This window comes from Lissotriton helveticus, chromosome 6, assembly GCF_964261635.1.
Source record: "Lissotriton helveticus chromosome 6, aLisHel1.1, whole genome shotgun sequence".
Taxonomy (NCBI): domain Eukaryota; kingdom Metazoa; phylum Chordata; class Amphibia; order Caudata; family Salamandridae; genus Lissotriton; species Lissotriton helveticus.
Genome location: NC_136067.1, coordinates 1960720357 through 1960745201, shown reverse-complemented (window position 1 = coordinate 1960745201; position 24845 = coordinate 1960720357). Strand labels below are relative to the sequence as shown.

At 43.4% G+C, this 24845-nt stretch overlaps 1 protein-coding gene across 1 annotated transcript in view; it reads right to left on the bottom strand.

The window, feature by feature from the left end:
* Positions 1-24845, bottom strand: part of LOC144761986 (fucolectin-like) — a 73582-nt gene that overhangs the window by 24057 nt on the left and 24680 nt on the right. Inside the window, exon 2 of the mRNA XM_078647151.1 lies at positions 1315-1385. Within this exon, the coding sequence (XP_078503277.1) occupies positions 1315-1384 (70 nt within the window). The 5' untranslated portion in view covers position 1385. The remainder of the gene's footprint in view (positions 1-1314; positions 1386-24845) is intronic.

The following is a 24845-nucleotide window of genomic DNA, read 5'->3' as shown; positions in this document are numbered from 1 at the left end:
GTCCCACAGTTTTGCAACCATGGAATGTAGCACATTTTCCTCAAGAGATACAGCCACTCAACACTTCAATTGTGTGTCATCTTCCTCATCTGTATCCCCAGTGATGGCTGGCATGGTGTGTCCCTCTGTAGTTTAACCAGTATCCTCCACTGGGTGTTCCCAGGACTCTAGGACTTCCAACCACAATGCCACAATTGGGCGGTGTCGCACTCCATGGCATCATCCCTAATCAGGGCACTCTCTTCCGGTCTAGCTCTAAATCGTGACATCCTTCACCAACTTAAAGCCACTGGCCCCACCCCAGATTTCCACATCAGTGCTATGCGTTTCTTAGATAAATCCAGGGCCACATCTAGGAATGTAGTGCCCACCTTCCTTGTCCAAGGTATGGGAAACAACACCAGTAGGCAGGTTTCCAAGGTGTAGAAGAGGGTTGTATTAAGTGTGCGTATTGCTCCGATCGTGAGATCATAATCCAGCGGTCGGACCACTTCTGTGGATGTTGGTGGGCCCGCTACCAACAGTCTTTCCGTGGCGGGCCCACCGACATCGAAATAAGACCATTAGTATTAAATACAAATATCAGTAAATTAGCAATTAAATAGTATACAACAAATATATTACATAACAAATAATCAATTGAAAGTATAAATAATTAATTGCCAGGTAAATACTTCATTTTAAAAGGTAAATTACCTCCTGCTTTATTCCCATACAAATCCAATAACCGCTACTAAAATACAAATTATGAATTCAAGTGTAGAAAAATACAATAAGCAAAAAAATCACAAAACACACTTAAATATTTAAAACAGCAATGTGTTATTGAATTTACAAAATTAATCACCTCTTAAATACTAATAATTAACAATAAACATTATTTAAAAGTAAAAATATAATAATTTAGGTAAAATTATATTTTTGTATCGATATTTATGTCCTTCTCCCCACAGCAAGGGCAATATTAGACTGCAGACTAAGTGCAAAAATGAAAAAAGGCAGAAGGCCCTTGTCATCTGATACAACATCCCCGTATCCATCGGGCCTGCCCAAATTCAGGTTTGAAGATACACTATTTTACAGAACACTACATCACAGTGCATTAACCTCCACAAACCAGATAGCTCTCCTATGACTCAGTTACTTCATGCTGATCTTTGAGGCTGAGCTGCTGTCGCTGTCTTTATCTAGGGATGTGCTCTAGAAATACCACATGTGTACATAATCACTACATTTCCAATTTTAATGTTGAAGGCAAAACAAGGCCACACACTGAAGCGTTTACACAAAATGTCAAGTTCATTGAAGCCTTACATGTGCTTTCAGTAGCAGCGCTGATGAAACACACAGCATGGACAAGAGCTGCTACAAATATTCCTTTCATCCTGCAACAGAAAAACAACATTATTGTAAAATACATTTTTATTTTATAAGGTACATTATCAAGAGAGATCCTTCTGGTTCAACAGAGGATGCTACAATATTTACATGTCTGCATCATTTGAATACATTTATATTCTTGGCAACCTCTCTATAATAGTAATAACCCGGTGCTAATTGTGAAGCACAGATATTTGTTATCTGTGAAGCTTTTTTAAGTTCTTTGTCACTTTACAGTTGAGCTGACCATGTTTTATGTTTTGCATGATTGGGCATTACCACAGTGTGTCAACTAGTGATGCTGAAGACAGTGTCTGTGGGCAGAGTCTGGTGTGAGTGACAGGCCGTTCAGGTGTGCGATTGGTTGAGAGCCTGCAAGGCAGGGCTGTGATGAGAACATTTCCGAAGAGTTAGGTCAGTTCTGTCTGAGAGCCCTAGAAGGCTGTTGGGCTTTAGCCTGCACTCTCTATAAGTCCTGTGATTTACACAGTTCGACTGGTTAGGCCAGCTGACTGTTATAACCAGAGCATTTCAACCTCCATAGCAACAGAATTTAAAACTCTGCATTAATGACAACCAATGTTCTCCTTAAGTGACAAAAGCATGTCTACTGGACTAATGGAATCTGGAAGGCCCCAGAAATAATAAAACTGGCTATATTCTACACACTCCATGGCCAGCAATAGGAGCACACATCGCTAATGGCCAGATGTGCAAAATTTAGGGATTGCGAATTCCTAATTGCAATTGTTTTTGAATTAGAAAATCGCAATTCCTAATGTACAAAATAGGTATATATAAAATAGTGATTCCTAGTGTGATCACAACCCGACCTGCTTCATGAAAATTAATGAGGTAGGTCACTATTTGCGACCAACTAGGAGCCGCAGCCATCACAAAGAACCACCAGAAAGGAGAAGCAAGGATAAAGATGCTTTTTCTTATTTAGCAGGAGTTTAGTACAAAGCTTAAATGTGTGAAGGTGCTAGAAACAAACAATGTCAATAGGCTTGTCTAGTAAAAGCTGTAGTGAGTAACAGTATTTTCTCTATAAAGAATTGATGTCATGTCTCTTTAATTCACAACCAGACACTCCCTGTTCTTTTATCTCAGTCTTGCAGGTTCCTGGTTTTTCTCTAAGGGCCAGATGTAGGAAGCGAAATAGCGACCGCAAACGCCTTTGCAATCGCAATTTGGCTTTGAGCAATGAAGGTGGGATTACACCTACTCGCAAAATAAGGAATCACAAAAATTGCGACTCCTTATTTTGCGATTGCATTTAAGGAATCGTGCAATGTAAGTAGCTCAAAAGAAAGTGCACTCTAGCCTTAGGGAATCACTAATTACCACCAACTTGAAGTTGGTGGTAATTAGCAATTTCCTTTACAGAAAGCACTTTTTTTCTTTTTTTAAAGTGCCATGTGGCACACATTCATGCCCTTATGGCATGTATGTGCGCCACATGTGCCCACATGCACATTTCAGGGGTGCAACAGGGTGACCTTTTGGAACCCTTGCACCCTTGAAATTGCGCTCACAAATTGCGGGCGCAAATCCTATTCATTCCTATGGGCCTTTTGGCCCATAGGAATGAATGGGATGGCATTCCTTGAATGCGAATTTCAATTTGTGATTCACAATCAAGAAATATTAAGGAATCGCAAATATTTTTGCGATTCCTACCTACATTCAATTTTGCGAGTTCTTAATAGCGATTCAGTAAAAATCGCTATTAAGTCCTTAGTGAGGATCTTTCCCTCGGAAACTTCATGCGCTGCATTGTGTGAAAGGAAGATAGCAGGAATACGCCATATCATATACAATATTGCACTTCTGGTCTCTTACAGCACTGGCTCACTTGAGGCAGCCTAGCGCTAATGCAGGCACCCTTGCGCCATGGTGCAAGGGATATCTTCCTGCACAAAAACAATTCCTCAAGGCATTTTAGAGAGAGGTATCCCACAGTCTATCTGAGGTATTGGCAGTTCCTCACTCCAGAGAGACAATACTCCTCCATGTTTCCTACCATAATCTGCATTCCTTTAGAATCCGACCTCTTGCATGAGTCAAATAACTATTTCACCTGGAACAATTCAAAATTCCCAGAAAGGACAGCAGTGTTTCATTTCTTAGGCATGAGGCGATTACACTGGGATTGTTCACCTCTAGGATTAGAGGAGCCTTTGAGAATTTAAACACTACACCAATCTTCATTGGCCAGCTCCAGCTTCCTCTGACCAGAACTTTTTTCACCGTTTGACTCTGCAACCAAGCTGTGCATCACTGCAGATGAGATGACAATGGAGATGTAGTAGGGTAGCCATTGATGGTGACCTATCTACAGATCCCAGAATGGGACTAAGTATGGACAAGACTCAGGAAGTGCTTCTGTTGCTGAACTGCATAGAGAGGAAGACCAGTCTACCTGTTTGAGTTACTATACTAATATCAAAAGGAGGTGTGACGTATCTCCAGCGAAGGATGGAGCCAAGCTCTCCTTAAGTACCAGTGTGGGGCAGCCAGATTAACTGAGTTTGCCTTGGACATATGAGCCAGACTTCAGCTGAAAAGAAAGCAAGAACTACATCACAAAGAGATCTTGGCCTAAGGCAAGCTCATCACCTTTGTGTCAACGCCAAGGGTGGATCTACTTCCCTCCCCAACCCCTCACCATAGAGTACCTACATGATTCACTCTAGTTCCCATGAAAGTCTTATTGTTTCTTCTACTTCACTCCTGGGCATGGAGACCTACTGGAGTATTTAGAGAAGGTCATCCAAATGCTGGAACTTTTGGAATTATTATTCTAGTCTAAAAGATTCTGGAACCCCTGCGTTAATTTAATCTCTACTATTGGTGTCCATGGTGTGTGTATTCTGACCGGTGAGTGCCCTTACCTCTTGGAACATTGGTTGTGTCTGTCATATTGCCATCACCTGTAAAAGCGTATTCAGGAAGGACCGGCACCCTGAGCAAAAGCTATTCCCTTCAACTTGTATTCCACTTGCTAATGGAGTGTTGGACTCTAGTGCACTGTACCCCACATCAGGCACCTAAGACAAGACAACAGATACTGCACCATTAACAAAGCACCTAAAGGAGACCTTCTATGTGACAATCCTAGACTGCACATTTCGTTCTTTGAGATGTTGGTGTGCAGAAGCACCATAGCAAATGCATTGAAAGGTCTTAATCATTCCAGTAACAGTTACAGAAACTAATCTCTGTAAAGCAAACACGGAACCGATAATTTGATATGTCCCCTCATGACCCATGCATATTTGCCTCCTTGTAGTGGGGTCGTCATTAGGTTCAGGCTTCTTGTGTGGAAGCTAGCCGCCCCAATATTATCATCCCTTGTGACTTGTATGAAGTATGAGTCCGGCTGGTTACTGTGTGCCTCTTAAGTTGATGTGGGGTGTGCATTGATGATTGGGAGTCTCTGTGTTAAGTGAGATAGGGTGTAGGAAGGTTGTGATGCAGTTAGGGTTTATTTTGATTTCATATTACACCTACCCCTGGGTAAAAGTTGGTGGTATAGCCTGCATTGTAACCAGTGCTGAACAATGTTTCTTCCCTGGGAAGAATGGGGCTGGTTGAGCTCTGCTAAACTGCTCATCCAACCATTTATGGTTTAAACAGCTGTAAGAAGATAAAGATGTCTTTGTAATACCTAGTACAGCACAGTCAATATTGCAATGCTTCAGGAGACTACTCTCTCCTTCATTAGTTGTAGATCCTTCACTAGCATGTGGGGCAGCCACTGATGTTTTGCTTATTGCTCCAGAATGGTAGGCACATTAAAAGCTACATTTTTCAGGCAGCTTCATTCAGAAGCTGACCCAAAAAGGCATTTCTTAAAATGTTGGTGCGTAAAATAAGGGTTGTAATTACTTGTCATCATATATTATTGACATATAGGTAGCCCCAGTTCCTTGGACACACTTTTGTGGCCGGTGTTTACAACATGGTGCTGGTAGTCACACCAAGGAGGGGTATTTTAACACCCTATGGACTTGGCATTACATAGGCAAAGTCATTCAAGGAACACTCTTTACACATCAGGTTGGGTAATATTGAGATATTAGATCTTTATAATTTAATATATCAAATATATAGTTGTTTTACTCTTCTGTCCACAATGCTTCATCTTACATTTATTACTGTATGGTTGCTAGGCAACTGTCCGGATACATTTTTGTTTCAGATTTCCTTCTGAGATCATTAACCCACCTGGTTGACACTGCTAGGGGTCCAAAATATATTCAATACTCACCGCTGAAGCATGATCATAGATCAGATAGACCAGAGATACCAGCATAGACTTCTTTGGTAATAGCACTGACTCAATTTCCAAAGTTAGTGAGTCCGTCAAGTCTATAGGATGTACATTTGGAATGGAACATTTTCAAAGACCCTATAGTTCTCAAGTCAAAAAGACTTCAGTTGAACAACATTCAGGGAAAACATGCAGGTTTAAAGGGTGATTTTGAGTGCAGTAGAGATCACAAAACCCTCAAGAAAATCCACTAATCATTTGTTTCTTCTTAGACTTTGCAGACACAGAATTTCTATGTCTGAGAATGAATCAATGGGATAGGAAATTTGGGGGAGCAGACCTGTTAAGTCACCAGCATAGCTTCTGAAAACCGTGTAGTTAACAGAAGTGTATTTAGCATCTAAGCGGCAGATGGTTTACTAGTGTTGCCTCTGTCCTGCGTTGGTGCATTGGCTACTAACTCTTGTCTCATTGATTTTGCTCTTCTGTAGGTTAGTTGTGGTAGTTTTGTGCATGAGGGGCCCATGGTGGGGTCACAGCGGATTATATATATATATAGGTCAACCTACTATCCTGTTTTCTATATTTTTTTCCTTATGCAGGCGTAGCTACCTATGGCGCAGAAATCTAGGGCACAGCTGAAGTGGGTGCTTTGCAGAAAGTGGAGGATAAGTTTGGTAAAAAGTTGCTTTCAGTTAATCTGGCTGTTAAAATAAAGGTTTAAGTCGGGGACAATCGATATTTGCCCGGCGGTATTGCCTCTGTGACCCTCGAATTATTTAATAAATGAAGAGACAGGCGCTGGAGACTGGAAAGCAGGAAACAAGGTTTTTATTCTCTCCGGAGGAGAACACAGCAAAACGGACAGCAGGTATCGTTCTGAGGTGCTCTAACTTATGTTTGAGGCCTGGCCCCTTATATACAGTGTTTGCGGTTTTTATTACAGTTTACACACTCATGATAAAGCTTTGATGTACGGAAAGACATTCCCGGAAACCCCCCTCCGGGCCCGTTCCCACACATATTTACAGTAGAGGTCCCCATCCTGGTCACAACAGGTGATGAGTATCGCGCAGCTGGATATTCCGTCAATTCATGGAATGCGGGGTTCGATCGGATCTCATGGGGTGGGGGCTTTGATCAACCAGGGGATCCCTTGATGGGGGAAGCTTTCTATTGTACGGGGAGGGGCAAGGAACAGTATCGGCAGAGCTGGGTGTCGGCCTGGGAACGAGGAAGACAAACGGGCACACGGGGAAAAAGGGGGTTTGCATCTAAGGGCCGGGGATCATGAAAGGGAAGAAGGGAGGTGTCGCGCTGGGAACAGGATGAGGGCCTGGGGCAGAGCAGCGCTGAAGAGGGGTTTATGATTCAAGGCAGGTGCAAGCAGGGGGGTTGGTCAGCGTGCGGGCTTGGTGAGGGTGAAGGGCTATGTCAGGGGCCAGCGGCATGCAAGAGGGTTCGTTCTGATCAGGGCATCTTAAAATGGCGGGTGCGCACGACAAAAGTGTGGCATCAGGGGAAGAGGCAAGATGGCGCAGATAATGTTCACCAAACCGTACTCGTTTTCAACAGTCCTCCCTTTAACATATTCAAGGCATCTTGCTGGTTCATTTTCTACTCGGTTCTATTGTGGTGGGCATGAGAAAGAAAACGGTAGGAACCCTGGATGAAAAGAGTTGTAAACAATACATTTTGAGATTTCTAGTTTTTAGGAGGCGGACCTATTTGATAAACTTTGATAATCTTGTTTAGCAGGAAAGTCATAGTAATGCAATGCAGAGCAGTGAGTACATTTCATAAGGCGAACTGATGGATTGTTACCTAATCAATACAATGTTGGCTGGGAGAGAAACGAGACGTGGCAGAAATGATCGGGAATGTTCGAGGTTTAGTAAGCTTTCAGCAATTCTTCGTCTTCCGTTGGCACTGTGGAGCACCGGCGGTGGAGCTACGAGTCCAACTCTATTCTAAGTTCCGTGTTGCAGGGCACGACCCTTTCCTCGCGTTTCTGGTCAGAAAAAGGGTCTTTCTCGCCCGGTGTCCTTTGGGATCAATAGTCAAAAAGTTCAGGTGGAAGAAGAGTGTACAAAATAGTCCATAGGGTAGGTCGGAGAAAAAGGGGGATGGAGCAAGGCCAAATCAGGAACAAACTAGGGGAACGAGAGACTTCAGATAGGCGGGCTCATGACCGAGTCTAGAGAGCGGGGACCTTTCGGCACACATTCGAACATAGAGCGGGGGCATCAGGTTAGCCCTTTCTTCTCACTTTGTTGGAGGTAGTGCCTCGTCCTGTAGCTCTGTTCTGTCGCGGTCTCGCCTTGGCCCATGTCACAGACGTTCCACAGTCCGTAGTCAGGCCACGTGCTCCCACATCCGGTCCTTCTTTCCTCCAACAGCCGTACCCTTGAAGGAGTTTGAAAAGACAGTTTTTAGAGATTTGGTAGAGGAAAGTAACCACATAAGTCTATTTCTCTCCCAGCTCAAGGCAAATGAAGATAGGAACGTTCGCTATACATATAAATGATCGATGGTGGACCTGCTGGGTTTACTATGGCTTTCCTTCACAACCGTTTAATATAGTCACGACAGGTCATCTGATGGGGGCCCACCTCTGTAATGTAAGCCGGGCAATGCTAATAAAAAGTGGTGTGAGCTAACCGCATGGTACTAATAGGCTTCTCGCTGAGGGACGAACATAGGCTAAACCTTCAATGCCTTCTGCCCTTTAACTAAACATTTTCACTTTCGACAAGGCTCAGTGTAATGGTTTTCTTTGCTCCGGTCTAATCTTTAACTTTGCAAAACATCATTCTGGTCCCTATGCAGCCTCTCGCGGCCAGATTACTAAATTAGAGAAGACAGGGGTCTCATCGGAAGACACCTAGGTACATAGAAAACGTTGATGGGGGGGGGGCAACTGAACGCAATACTGGGAGCGTCCTGAGAAGATGGGGGGTTTCGGTTACCTTTATGGTTTTGGGTATCGGGACAATTTGGGACGGGGAGGGGCGCGTTATCTGAGGCACTTTTATTCCATAGTAGTAGCCGCTGACATGTAGTTCCCTCATTTCGGGTCAGATTTAGGGAACCTCAGTCAGCTTACCTGTCCTTTCCTTTTTGACCAATTCTCGATTTCATCAAAACATTTCCGGAAAGGAGAGGTGGTGACACAGTATTAGGGTGATTTTATTAAAGACAAGTTTTGAGCAAATACCGGCGGTATTTGAAGCCAATTGGGTGGTGTGCTAGGGGTGGCAGTCTGTCAATTTCGGGGCTAATCGCTCGGAAGAGTGGGAGTGTGAAAGAGAGAGAGAGAGAGAGAGAGAGAGAGAGAGAGAGAGAGAGTGAGAGAGAGAGAGAGAGAGAGAGAGAGAGAGAGTGAGAGAGAGAGAGAGAGAGAGAGAGAGAGAGAGAGAGAGAGAGAGAGAGAGAGAGAGAGAGAGAGAGAGAGAGAGAGAGAGAGAGAGAGAGAGAGAGAGAGAGAGTGCAACGGCAGGCTAAATAGTACACGTGCGACAGAGAGAGTGGCAGTGTATTTAAGGAAGGCTATTTAGTGCATTACACAGTAAAGGACATTCACGGGTCTGCGTTAGAATCTTGAAATCATGCAGTTTGAGCATTAGACAGGGTAGAGGAGACATGCTTCGAGAAAAAGGAAAAAAGAAAAGGGAAGTACCATTGTGTCGCACTTTCTTGCATTCTCGGTCCTTCGACCCGTTGAGTCAATGCTTCAGTCACACATGCACATTCTCTCATAGTTTTGATTAATCTGTGACATAGGTTCATTCGCGCAGCCTGGGTTAAGAGTGATCACTTTTCATCAGATCATACTAGTTCTACAGGTTTGTTTGCTACGTGAGTAGTTTGCAGGCGTGCTTAGGTGCCACCTTGCAGCGCTGGTCTGTTTCGTGTATTAGACATGGCAAGGCTTCAGATCTTCGCCATACCTTGGTTGTGGCCCCTGATGTACCCTGTAGAGGGAGGAAAAAAGAGGGGAGGGGAGGGGGACAACATTCGCGCACATCCAATACATGGATTCGAAAGTCCTTTACTTACCTCATACTCGTCTTTCCTCCTCGGGGTAGAATCCCCGGGGGTATCGTTTCTGGAGTCGGGGGGGGGGGGAGCAGTGTGTCCTTATAGGTCGTGTGCGGGGAAACGTGAAAAGGGAACCAGAGGTGTCTAGTGCGAGGTATCTAGTCGAAAGATGTATCTCACTATCGGGATCCTTAAACCTCCTTCAGCGCTGTGATGTTCTAAGGTTCTTCGGTTCTTGGGTCAGCTCTGTTCCCTAATACCTTTGAACGTCGTACTTTATAACATTTACATCGTTTTATTTTACCCTTCTTTTACATTCCCTCATTTATACCGTTCGTTTTACCCATCCTTGGAAGTCGAGGTCTTCCTCCATGCGAGAGTTCATGAGTCAGTCGCGTACTTTGAAGGCAGAGCGTTGTGTTGTCGATCCGATCCGTCCTCCAGGGCTGGGCAGCCATCTTCTTAATAACCTTAAAGAGAGAGCATAGTAGGGTGCACAGAAAAGAACTCTCCCGCCCATCCCACATTTTAAATAAAGCAAGCAATACCCGTTCATCATTTTGAAAAAAAGGACCTTTATTTTTGCGAGATCATAGTATGTGGATTCATAAGGGTGCAGTCGTATTTGGCCGGGCACGGCAATGGCTAAAGTGCGTACAGTGGGGGGTGTTGTTTGGCAGCAATAAAAAACATCTGAAAGTTTTAGCAATTCATTTGTAGCAAACCAGAACGTCTATCAGTTGGCCGGGGGGGTTCGGGGGCGTTTATTTCATAATTTAGAAGCATAGTCATACTAGTTGCAATCAGATTTCCTATATGCATACCGTGCGTGTGCATCATAAGCGAGGATATACATCGGCTATAAAAATATAATACATTGTACATTTATAATCATCATTTTTAACGCGATCCTTTTACATGTTCCTCGAGTGAGCTCTCCGTTCTTCTCGTCAAGTGTACAAAGGGTCATATATGTATCAGAACATTAAGTTTGTATAGTGAAAAGGGACACCACGAGGTGTTCGTAGGTTCCTATTGATACCGGCGCCATTTTGGGCGGGGCCGGGTTAGTCCGGAAGTAGCATCAGGGAAAAATGTTTCCTACAACCGGCAGTTGGACCAGAGTCCTTTTCGGCAGTTCTAGAATTCATGCTAACAGAAGGAGTGGCAATGTCATGTTTATTTCGTTGGCGATCAAGGCAGTTGCCCCTTACCGGAGGCCTGCAGTGGCCGAGGGCTCCTTCGGGGACCTTTGTAGAATCTTCAAGGCTGTGGAGATGTTGTCGGAGGTGGGGGCTCGTGCTCCGGTGGGCGAGCCACCGAGTTATATTGCTGGTCAAAGTTACTCTAGCGGCCGAGGCCCGCCTTCCAGCGGACCCAGACGCCATTTTGGGGCCCTACAGGGGCCACTCTCGTCGAGTTTGCAAGAGTGGAAGAGATCCTTCGGAGTGAAAGGAAGAGGGCTCTGTTTTGTGAAAGCGGGACGTTCGGCTGGGGTGCAGCTGTGATGCCCCCGCCTGGGGGGGCGAGGGAGACTCGTTCGCGCCGTCTCCTTCTTCCGGTGCACCCCATGCTGCTCTTTTTCATCGGCCCGCACGAAGGTCTCTCCCCATCCGGTGCTCCCCAAGTCGTGTGCTCAGTGCTGTGGGAGTATGGCCACCTGTGGCGCGCATTCGGCGCGGCACGAGTATCGGTGCAGTCATTGCAGGTTCGGTGTTCCGAAAATATGGGCACCATTGCACGTTCGGTGCTGCGCAAGTATTGGGGCACCATCGCCTGGTTGGGGGTGTTCGGCGTTGGGCCGGGGGCTGGGAGACCTCCTATCCGTGGAGGTGGGAGAGGCTCGTCCGTGTCGCCTCTCCCTCCCAGCCCAACTTGGACAAATTGTTGCGGAGGTACGTGCAGGACATCCCGCCGTCCAGAGCTGCTGCGGCTGTTACGGAAGGGAAAAGAAAGAGGTGTCTCGTTCTTCTCGGGACATGTGGCGGGACTACCTGAGACTATCCGGGCCCGTTGAGGCTGGCCGAGGAGACATGTGGCGGGACTACCTGTAACTGCCCAGGCCGCTGGCCCCTTCCTCTCCTCCGGCTCCCCAATACGTTAAGATTTCCTGACCAAGAGTTGGCAGCAAGGCCCGCCTTATATGGGTTGCCGCCGGTTGGGCGTAGCCGTAACCCTACCCTGCTTTGGAAGGTTCCAGAAGGTGGGGGGGGGACGAATGTTCTGTTGATTTTCAAGTTCTACAGTTTACCGTTCTTGTTTTTCTAGCGTTATTGTGTTTTTCTTTGCCTGTTATGTTAAAATAAAAGTTCGTGTTTATCAGTGGCTTACTGATTTCGTTTCCCATTTCTTTCTTTCCAGGTTGTTTTATGCTAAAATTTCTATTAACATAGTTTATGTAACATGGAAGCACGTGCAGGGGGATGACGCAGATTTACGTACACATAAACTCAGACGGGCAGGGGTAATAGAAAAGTATGACACACAAGATCCAAAGACAAACATAAAACAGTGATTATTTGGCCAAAATTATCTTTTTCCGTCTGTTAATTTAGAGCTAGGCTGGGTTCCCGTTTTTATATTGTCCGACCTAGGAAAACTCGAACATGTCGCTGAAATCGTTCTGGCGGAACCTGTGCCATCGGGCATAATCAAACGCGGTGGTTCTGTCTGGTCTGTCCGTGCGAGTCGGATTTTTCTTTGTCTCGCGCTTTTTCTCATTCTGCTGGCCTGTCATTCCTGTCGGCCCTTTGCCCTTACTCACGCTCAGTAGAGTCGGGCATTGGGCTTTCCAGTGTCCGACATATCTACAAAAAGCGCATTGGTCTTGCCCTAAGTCTGGCCGTCTTTTGCGTTGTGTCGGGGGATAACTTTTGGGTCGTGGTGTCCCGGGGTTGTCCTGTCGGTATATTTCTCTACCTGGTTTGTCCTCGTCTTTTCTCTGTCGTTGCATAGCCTCTCTGCGCCACATACCGAGACTGTCGAGCATAATAGGCGTTGTCTTATTATTGCGAAGGGCTATTTCCAACGTTTCTATTTTATCAAGGTCAAAGGATCCTGCCAGTGGCCACTGTTTGTCTTGACTTTCTTTGGTATACCTGTGCCACAATTTATTATAGGCTATGGTAACTAATCCATAGTTTATAAACATGTCCTTATTAGGGGTGCCTTCTAGTGGAGCTATATGGTCCACCTCTAATACACGGTCCGGGCTGAACCAATTATCAATCAGTGGGGAGAAGACAGACATGACGGCTCGTAACGAGGGACTAAAAAGTCAGCACTGCCTATCTTATCACTAGGTGCAAAGACTAGACAGAATATTCCTATTCTACGTTGTTTGCAGGCAGTGAATACCTCATGAACAAAAAGTAACAAATAACGAGGAACAATCAAACAATCAATAAATAAATAAGATAGAGTAAGATCAATGGGGAGAGTAAGTAGGGCGCAAAAGTCTGCGTCCTCTACCCTTTCACTATCCGCAAAGAGGAATCTGTTGTTTCCGGTTTGCAGACAGAGAATCTCCAGAAGACAATCTGCGAACAGTAGTTCGGGGTCAAAGAACCCAGTTAATCAGTGAGGGAGAGGGAGTCTCCCAAAAACCGTTAAGAAATAATAGAGTCAGTGGGGGAAAAAAAATAGGCGCGGCGGTTACGTTACCTATCCTTCACTGTTTGCAAAAGAGAAGGAGCCTACTGTTTCTCCATGTGCAGACAGTGAATCTCCAAATAGGTCAAACAAAGAGTAATACTAGTATATTTTTTTGTAAACAATCAAGCAATCAATTATTTTCGCAATCCGTCGTGTTTACACGACCTTACCCGGACCGTATGGACAGTTTCTTGTCTTCCGAATCCAGCGCCCGTTCGTCCTCTTTTTCTCGTATTTCTCACGGCACTCCTAATGGTCCCCAGTCAGGACCGTAGATCACTCGAGAGAGGTCTGTTCGGAACTAGTGAAGTTCGGATGATCGGCTGCCAGACGAGGGTCTATTGGGCAAGAGCTCTCCCGATCGTTGCAGTCATTCACTCTGTCGTCGGGACCTCTCCCACTGGATCCACGAGTCGCTGATGGGCCCCACGCTTGGGACGCCAATTGTTAAAATAAAGGTTTAAGTCGGGGACAATCGATATTTGCCCGGCGGTATTGCCTCTGTGACCCTCGAATTATTTAATAAATGAAGAGGCAGGCGCTGGAGACTGGAAAGCAGGAAACAAGGTTTTTATTCTCTCCGGAGGAGAACACAGCAAAACGGACAGCAGGTATCGTTCTGAGGTGCTCTAACTTATGTTTGAGGCCTGGCCCCTTATATACAGTGTTTGCGGTTTTTATTACAGTTTACACACTCATGATAAAGCTTTGATGTACGGAAAGACATTCCCGGAAACCCCCCTCCGGGCCCGTTCCCACACATATTTACAGTAGAGGTCCCCATCCTGGTCACAACAGGTGATGAGTATCGCGCAGCTGGATATTCCGTCAATTCATGGAATGCGGGGTTCGATCGGATCTCATGGGGTGGGGGCTTTGATCAACCAGGGGATCCCTTGATGGGGGAAGCTTTCTATTGTACGGGGAGGGGCAAGGAACAGTATCGGCAGAGCTGGGTGTCGGCCTGGGAACGAGGAAGACAAACGGGCACACGGGGAAAAAGGGGGTTTGCATCTAAGGGCCGGGGATCATGAAAGGGAAGAAGGGAGGTGTCGCGCTGGGAACAGGATGAGGGCCTGGGGCAGAGCAGCGCTGAAGAGGGGTTTATGATTCAAGGCAGGTGCAAGCAGGGGGGTTGGTCAGCGTGCGGGCTTGGTGAGGGTGAAGGGCTATGTCAGGGGCCAGCGGCATGCAAGAGGGTTCGTTCTGATCAGGGCATCTTAAAATGGCGGGTGCGCACGACAAAAGTGTGGCATCAGGGGAAGAGGCAAGATGGCGCAGATAATGTTCACCAAACCGTACTAGTTTTCAACATGGCTTGTTCAAATCTGATCGCCCATAAAGAACTTGGCCTTCCTTTAATTACTGATGTAGTCAAACTGGCCCGCTTCTCTTATGGTTGTTCATCTGGAAAAGGGACTCGGTTGGCCGGAAACCTAAAAAACCTAATACTTTTTTCTGTGAAAGTGCAGAACTGACCAGGGTTGACCTGCTTTACTTACTTAAGAGTACTTTTTGATGAGAGGGGTTCCTGGGTACCGCAACAGAAAGTAAAAGTAAATGCAATGGCAAGGTCAACAGCCGCTGTTAATGGATTTGCACAGCGACTGGGGGCTACACCAATGGAGGCAATGCTCAATATTTATAGGTCTAAATGTATAGCCATTGCATTATATGGCTCGGCCATTTGGGGATATAAGTCAATGGAGGGGATGCAGGCAGTTGAAAATAAATTTCTACGTACCCTCCTGTCTGTACCTCAATCCACTTCTACTTTTTCAATTCACCAGGAATTAGGTGTTGAAATTGTGGCAGACAGGTTGAGGCTGGTTCAGGTGCTTTGCTGGCTTAAAACCTGGCTTAGCCCCCAATTAACGCTGAACCATAAGATAATTAGGGATTGTGTCACCCTGGAACTTCTAACAAAATTCCATGGCTAAACTATGTTAAGAATACTTTAACTAAGCTTGGACATCTAGACCTATTCTATTCCCCGGATAAAGCAAGAAAAGATGATTTGGCATGGGTGAAAATACACTTACTGGATCAAGTGAAGGTAGAGCAGAAGGAGATGGAATAAAAAAAACGACAGTTAAAGTCAATTTTTTGCTAAAAAACCACCCCTGAGATTGAACCTTACATAAGGATTGTCAAGAAGCCATTCCACCGCCTGCTTTTTAACCAGCGTTTGTTTTAATCTAATACACTTTTTTCTGGGTAATATGCAAGGCTGGAGCAGGACGTGTGATTCAGGTCCTTGTACCTGTGATAATTTTTCGATACAGGATACAATGCATTTTAGTATGTTTTGTGACCACTATAGCGCTATCCGCAGAAGGTTCTTAGTCCCAATTTTAAAAGGGAAAGGTTTCATTCAGGTTAATCCCGCTTTACTCTATTTACAAATGCTTAATGATCCGTGGGAGATTTTTAACACCTGCCTTTTTATTACTAAATTATTTTTATTGCAATGATGTACTGTTTTAATGGTTTTAACTGCAGCCAAGATTGTTATGCAACCTCATGAACTTTGTCTTATTCCCTCCCTTGTTTTCTCAAATCACCATATTATTGATGATTTGATTATGATATTTTACTGTGTATTGTATGTGTTTTTATTGTGTACTGTATGTGTTTTACGTATTTTGGTACTTTTATGGTTTTTACTAACCAAATAAAATGGTTTTGACTGACAAAGTAGTTTTGACTGATTGATTTACTATTCCAACACTTTCCCTAGTGTAGTAAATCATACTATTCCTAAGTCCAGCGCACCATCTAGCGCAAGTAGGGAAGAGGTGTGGCGCCGCGGCTAGGGCGACTGACTCCGGAATCTGGGGATCACGGTTCGATCCCCGGCCCCGGCGGCAGATTAGCCCAGCACCATGTGACTCTGGGCAATAGCTTGCTTAATCTTCCAGACGGCCCCCAGCGCCTAGAGACCCTTACGGGTGATTGTGCGCTTTACAAATGTGGATTATTATTATTATTATTAAAGACTTGCGTTGTAATGGCAGTGCATTGTGACAACGTGGTCGTTGTAACAACCGCATTGTGAATGTATTGCAGAGTAAAATCTGCGATGTAAAGAGTCATATTCTATGTCGGGCTGTCCCCATCTCTGTTAGGGTCACGTTCGCCTTAAGTCTCAAACTTGGACAACACTACGGCTACAGAGGTTGTGGACATCCAGCAAGGAGAATGACAACAGGAGAAAGCAATTAACAACAACGCAATCACTACTGGAAAGGGTTGGATAATTGGTTTACAGACAAGGAACCCATGGGGCCATTATGAAGATGAGGAAATTATCATATATTTACAGGATGAGTAGGGGACACCACCAACACTCTTCGGTCTCCAACCATTAACCTTTAGTCATAACTGTAACTTATACTATTACGGAAATATACTGTATCTTTACAGCCTAGCGTGTTTTATAGTGGACACTGACTATGTTCAGGTGCCTAGTTTTAACCTTATATTCTCTCTTTTATCTTTTTTCACAGGAGGAAAGGAAGGGACCTACCTATACCTGTACGAAGCAGTAGAGGTCACCTACCCTTTTCTTCAAGAGTAAGAGAAACCGGCACATGGCACATTAAAAGACAAGACTATACTTCCCTTTTTAATCTTTGCCATTCTTTCTGCACAATTTCACTGTAATCTAATTGTTCCGGCTTTTTCACATAAGACACGGTTAGTGAGAGGGTTTCATAGATCCATCTGTTGGTGACGGGTACACCACCCACCTTAGTACACCCTTGTACATGTGGAACATCTGGCCAGAGGACTTTTAGCAACTCAGATCTAGAGTAGTAATCTACCTTGGGAGGTTCTCTGTAGGATATGGGCTCCTCTTAGGAAGGACATGAGTCCACTGTCTCGGTTCATAAGCCACTGTGGCGATTGAAGTGTATATATCAAAACACTTTTATACCATATTACCCGATCAAACAGCCAAACCTTATATCTCTTTAAGTATATTAATCAGCTATGGAGATCATGTATCATGTATAAAATCTGTACAATTGTAAGAATTCCTAACCCATAAAACACTGTGTTATATCATGTTCACCTGATGTTGCTCTATCTATCATGCAATATACAGTAACTAATGTATAATAGGGGAAGAGCAAAGTATGACTACGCCACTAGAGCGAAAACACTTTCTGCCCTTCCAATACATTTAACATTACCACAAAATTTCCCATAGGACATCTGGATGAGTCCAGAAAATACAACAAATTTATGTTGTATCACATCAAGTATACGTAACATGCGCCAAGAATATATGTATAACTTGTCTATGCAAATAATATTATGAGGTAATAATATGAAAGCTTATTAATGCAAGTGGCATATAGACAAACTGCGACTCACCCCACTTCAAAATGGATGCCATGTTTACTGTGGAAATTCCTCCTTGTGGTTAAGCGTGTAGTCCCATGTTTATGTTGGTGTACTATATATGTGGTGGTGTAAACCAATACCCAGTGTGTGAGCAAGGGGACAGTGTTCGCCGAAACGTGTAACTGGTAAGAAATCCTTTGTTATTGGAATATCCTAAGAGAGTGTGATTACTTGGATCGTCAGACAAAATAATGTATCTGAATTTTTTTATATAATTTTAAAAAGAAAAAATATATTTCATTTAATAGTTTATTCATTGTTTTACAGTCACTATATATATTAATTATTATGTGTGTGTGTTTAACTTTTTTAATTATGTTTATTTGTTATGTTCGTTAAAATGTATATTAAATCTACTTTATTTTGTTATATTAATTTTATTATTTAACATATTTAATATTTATTATTTTATTTAGATATATTTAAAAAAATATATTTTGTACAACTATATTTTTGCATCGATATTTGGTTTTCAATATTTTTGTACTTACCTGTTTAAGCATTAGGAGTCGATATTTTTGCTTTCTATAATTATTTCACCTAGAGTATTAACAACAATATTTTGTACATCGATATTGTCAGTGAACCAACATAATCAAAAACATTTTGACAAACGGTAGTTACTCCACCGCCAACAATGGTCCATGGGGCCAATAGCATGGTACACATGCAATGTCCAGCCACATCCTGCCTCTTCTGGTTACTTCTTGGGTTTTACCCTGTGGGGATGTGGGTTGCCTGCTGCTGCTCTTACGCAGCATGTGTGTCTCCGAAGTGGAGAGGCTGCTGTGGCTGGATACCTCACTATCAGGACACTGATAGGTCTGTATGGCCTCAAGAGCAGCGGTTATATTCTGCAGACCTCTGGCCATATTTCCACTATAGTGGCCCATTTCCACCTGCAGGGCCAGTTGAGGGTGGTTGCATGGGCCAGGCTACGAATTGCCTAAGTCAATGCCCCCCTCCTGCTTGCCCTGCTCCTCTCATTGTGCCTCTCCTGCCTTCTTTCATCTGCCAGCTCAGTGCAGACTTGTCACATCACCCCAGTCAGGGCATTTAACTAGGCATCTAGCAGTGCCTGGATTTCTCCCATTTGGAGGTATATGTTTGTGAATCCCTGGGCCAGCTTGCTGTTGATAACCCTGAACTGTCTTACAGCAGCTGCATTTGCAGCACTGTCTGCTCAATGCCACTGGCCTCCGCCTGGTCACCCATGCCTGCCTGGAAGTGGGCATCATGCTTTGCCCGTTGCCGCCTCTGCAAGCGCTACGTTGGACATAGTTGCCGAACCCTAGTGACTAGAGTTGTTGCTGGTGCTGTTGTCTTCTGGAATGTGTTGCCCTGGACATCTGATGTATCTAGCTGCCACTCTGCCTGGACATCCAGCTCTGCCTCCATCAGGTCACCGTCCTGCCCTTCCCCTGCTTCCTCTTGTGTGTCCTGGATTGGCACAGGTGAATCTATGTGCTACATGCAAAACAAAAATGCACATGTGAGACACTAGCTCAGTGGTCGGACCATGTTCTTCAGCTCATGTCAGAGTGTTACTCCACTGTTTGCGTACCTGATTACATATCCCATGATGCAACAGCTGTGACTTTTGGTGCCTGAAATAGAGTGTGTAGGAGTCTCTATGTTACATGTCTGTGGACTGCTGGGTCCTGGCCGACATGTATTATAGGTATTTTGCACTTACAGGAGGTGGTTGCAGAAGTGAGGACGGTCCCTGAAGCACACACTGCCTCTGTATCTTGTCCAGGATTCTGTTGTGGCTCCACAGATGAGAGGGGGAGCATTAGATGGTCTGCTCCTAACCCTTGGGCCTGTCTCAGCCGTACTTCTATCCTTGCCTTAGCACAAGAGCACAGGTCGTGAACCTTTTCTTGAGGTCATCGCAAGACCTATCTCCAACTCCCAGGGCATTAATTTGTTGCTGCATCTCCCTCCAGATCTTGCATTTTTCTTCTTCTGGAAAATTCTGCGAGGCCCGGCAAAACAGCTGTTCATGATTGTTGCAGAAACCATCTGTGAAAATTTCCAAATCTGTTTCTGAAAACTTGATTTTGCCCTTGCGCTCCTTTGTACCCTTCTCGCTCTGCTGGAAGGCCATTGCAAGGCTTGCTTGGTACCTGGATGCAGTCTGGAGTTTGCTCCTGGCTCCACTGTGCACTCCTACTACTATGTGGGAATCACAATGGACACCACTTCCTGGTTTGTGGTCCTTTTGCTGTTCAGGAAGTGATCAGGCACTTTTTAAAGCCACAGTCACAAATTGCTACCCTCTTGCAGTCAATTTGTGACACACTTGTAATTCATTTGCGACCCATTCTCAATTTGCAAACACATACAGACTCGCTAAATGCGAGCCCGGTAATAGCTATGCAACTCAATTGCGAGCCACAAATTGAGAGCCAGAATTGGTTGTACAATCCACTTAGCAACTCGTACTTTGCGAGTTGCTAATTCTCATGGTCGTAGATCTAGCCCTAAGTGTGTAACCTTAATGGAAGTGCATCAGACCTTAAAATAAATGCTAGTTTCTTGCTTGACCAAATGTTTTGGGCATGTACAAAATGTCCACCTATCTTCAGGTTTGTTTTGCTTTTGGAAACCTGGGAATGCGTCAGAATCCTACACCTCCACAGGAAATGTGTAAGAGGAGCAACAATGAGATATCCTTTTATTTCTCCTCAATTTTTCCTCTGTCTATGTGGCCTGCATTCTGGAGTATGCATAGAAAGAGGAAAACACCGTAAAGTATGGTTTTCGTGCAGGAAGATGCCCTTTCCTGCATAAAAACAATGCACTGTGGTGCAAGGGTGCCTGAGTTGCTGAGTGCCAGCGCAGGAGAAAGCACTGGGATGCGTCATATTGTTGTAAATATGATGCATCCCTGTGCTTTAAAATAACAAAGCTCGGTGCAGCAAAATGGCTTGCGATGCCGCGCTGTATCATTTTGTTGTAAATGAGGCCTCTTGTTTTTAGGGGTTTCGAACGAGTAGGTTCCCATCTGCTCCAAAGATACATTAAGAAGCAAAAGGTATATACACTTTCCCAATTAAGGAGGAGCAGAGCAACAAACCTGTTGCTGGGAGGCATGCTGCCTTTTCCAAAGCTTAAATGAGAACCCATGGTGAGCAGATATGTGGGGGTATTACATACCTCAGCAACAAATATATTATGATGATCCAAATCAAATATGGAGTTCTAGACGAATTGGCTAGTGATATGTACTAAACAAAGTTTGGAGCATATATTTTATATATTGAGCTATTCACTATTATGGCAACACCTTTTATTGACATGATTTATTTAAGTTTACCATGTCATAAATACTAGATATTATAAAATACCAAGGTTTATACAATGACTTATTCATTTGATTCAAGGTGGGGTCCTTTACCTTTGGGAGATTTCCCCCATTCCAAAAATGCACCTACTCCTTTAAGTATCAATCAATCAAATATTCATTTATAAATATAGAGTCACATAAGTTACAATCTGACAAATACATACATACATATTAAAACATTGTAGTATTGCGTCGTCGCACAGCTGGCATTAAAAAGGCCACAAAAGCAATAGAGACTTCCTTATCTAACAACATTAGTAGAAAACACAGTGCAATTCTGAAGGATTAAAACATGTTTATAAAAAAATTGATAAAATTAGCAGAAAACCATAAAATGAAGTCAAATCTGTTTTGCATATTCTACGCATCGGCAAGAACACGCAAAAACAGTACTATATTGACCTAATAAAACGGACAATGAGTAATGTAATGAGCCTGCATTTCAACAAGAGACCTCTCTGACCTCTCTCCCATCTTCCAAAATCCATGACCAGATATGTTTCGATTTGCAAGGTTCTCTGGATTGAGACATAAATCTGTATAGAAGATCCTTTAAATTCTATATTTTCTCTTAAGTGCAGCCTATCAGATTTGACATAGGAAAACTTAAGTATTTCCGAACTAAGATCACGTTTCAGACTGTCACTGATAATATCTCTATTTAAGCACACGGATTGTAGCAATGAGTGTAATGGTATCTTAAATATATGTAAGCACTGGCTCCTCCTGACAGAAATAATGGGGGGCATTGGGTTGGAGTGATTCTCCTCAGCCTGCAAAAACCCAATATTTGTGTAACCCCAAATCCCTGCACCATACGTAAGGATCAGAATACATTGCATATTACAAATCTCTAATTACGATATAATAGGTCTACTCCAGAAGAAATGTTAAATACTGCACCCACTGACTGTGAGATTTTTTGGTACCTACCCCAAGATAGCAAAATTGTTTCACTTTCACTAATATACTTCCTTTAACTTAGATGCATGAGATCTAGTACTATTGGGGCCACATATCATTACAAGAAATCTGGCAAAATGTATCTCTAAGTCAAGATCATCCATAATATGTACCATTAGGCGTACAGGCTAGCAGTAAGTAATTTTTTTGTCCAAGTAAAGGAGGGCTGGAATCAGCTTCATATTAACTACTGGAACATCCTGTCTAGAACTGATCAAATAGGAGTCCACATTAATAATATATAACATAAATGAAATAGGGGCCAAAATACAACTGTATCCCCTGTTCTAAATCGAAAGATAGTGTGCACCATAATTCCCAAATTTGACATTAGCCAAATGATCAGCATCAGGTGTGGATAAACAATTGACTAAGGCTTCCTTCATTTCGATTTTTTTTAGACGCTCCTATAGTTTTGATCTAATATTGAAATGAAAAGCGCTGGATAACACCATGAATGGTAGGTTCTACGGGTGGCTCTTAGCAATGGTATATTTACTAATAATTAGATATAAATTAAGGCAGTGTTCCATTGTACCTAGACCCTCACGGAATCCATACTGTGCATCACAAAGTATTTTGTTATATTGCGTTTTACAAAGATATAATCAATGAGAGTATTACAGCCACATTCACAAATGTAAGGACAACTTCGTCAGGGCGATTCGCAGACTCAAGACTATTTAACAAGTACCTATAGATGATGTATTTTTGAGAGTTTCTGAAACAGAGAATCAGACAAAATCCCGAACTAGAATTATCATATAAAAAAGTGCTAGTGAGAAATGTGGCATTGAAATCTCCGATTAACAACAAGGTTATAGCAGAAGAATGTAGCTTGCCTGACATATGCTGGTCATCAGTCAAGGTAAAAAGGTACTTCAAATTACTCCTTCTGTCTGGTTATCAACAGCCTTATGAAAATGTATTAAATGCAAAAAAAATCACAATAACTTTTTTTTTTAACTGCTAAATTCAACAATGATTAACATCAGTTTGGAAAATGTGGCAGGTTAACATTTAATCTGAACCAGGTCAATAGACCTCCCCTTAACCCTGCCTGAATAACACAGCATAGCACATTTTGAACAGCAAACATAACCATCGCTTTGAGGAAACCCAGGTCTCCTAAAATGCTAAATAAGGGAATTAGTGTATAAACCCCAGACAAACATCACTATTGATTTTCAAATTTTTGCCTGCAATATTCCAACTTAACATAAAAAAAATACCCAGGAAAACATTCAATAGAGGAAAGGTAAGCTCATCTGCAACCATTGCATGAAAGGTGTTAGACACCGCTGTTTCATTTCTAGACTTTAAAGATAGAGACCTAAGAGACATGGCACATTAATCTAACGTCTTAAGATCGATGAAGGCCTGAAATCTGTCGTGCAGTGAGAGGTTGTGACCCCATGACTGGGCAAATTAAGCTTGACCTAGTCTGCAGTGTGAATCACTAATCAACAGTTCCTTGACTGAGGTATGAGCACCATTCCATTGTTGAAGCAACAGGTTCCTAGCACACATCTCCTTCTTGAAATTAATCACAGCGTAATCACCAGATAAAGACTTGCTGGAGGGACCAATCCAAGCAACTCTTCTAAGAAATAGAGCTTGAATTTACAACATAAAACTTTCAAATTGGTTGATAGCCAGTGAACTAATTTGTTTTTAAGTTGATCAACGTTCTCTGACAACTCAATCCACAAAGTAGGTTGATTTACTAGTATAACCACAAGCTGGAGGTGACAAACTGAGGTTCATACGGGCACAAGCCCGATACAGCCTCATGAGCAGAGCACGAGTTACAAATGGGCTGCCAGGGTGGTGGACAGGGATAATTAAAACTACAATCTGACAGGTTTGGTAGAGCATCAATTGGAGGAACAGTATTTTGGATTAGTACAAAATCATGCATAATAAAAAATTAGCCCTTGACACTTTACGTTGATCTATGGATGGCATTTGAAGTATTTTATGGAAGTATATCAGACTGCACTGATTCTGATAGGTAGAGGAAAGGACCCAAGGGTGGTATCTGGGATAAATTGCAAACTTGCAGTGCTTAGAGCTTTAGCCAAACACTCCACAATGCGCTTTAGCTGTTTGACACAAGGTTATATCATCTTTTCCAGCAAAGCATCCAGTTTCAATTATAAACACTTATTGATTGGGAAGGAAAAGCAGCGACACTGTCCATAGTTGTATTAACACCTTTATCAAATTTCTTCACAAAAAGAATAGCTCTTCTCCAGTGTTTAGCTGCTGGACCATTCTGAACAGTGGGGGCTGATGAAATAGGGAAACATCTAACATGGTCTATACAAAACCCTATGCCCTCACATCAGCATGCAACAACTCACCATTACTGCAGGGAAGGGCAGTATCATCAACGGAGAGGCAACATTGTGCTAACTCAATCTCTTTAGATATCACACACCCAGCCCACTCCAAAAAACAGTCAATAGTAGAACCATCGGACCTAGTGCTGGGGTTGCAGGTAGAATTACCCATGATTACCCATCTTAAAATACTGCAAAGAGAGGTAGGTTAGCTCTCCTCATCGAGTATTGCTTTAGCCCAGGTATGGTCCGAGTTTGTCCCATGAGGCAGTAAAAAAGACATCACGCTGTACGGCCAATGACCACTCCTTCATCTTCAAAAGTCACAGTGGATTGTGGACTATTGAGTCCTTGCCCACACCAGCATTAGTCTGTTTACTATCCGAGCTGCAGGAAAAGACAATGAGCTATATGCACA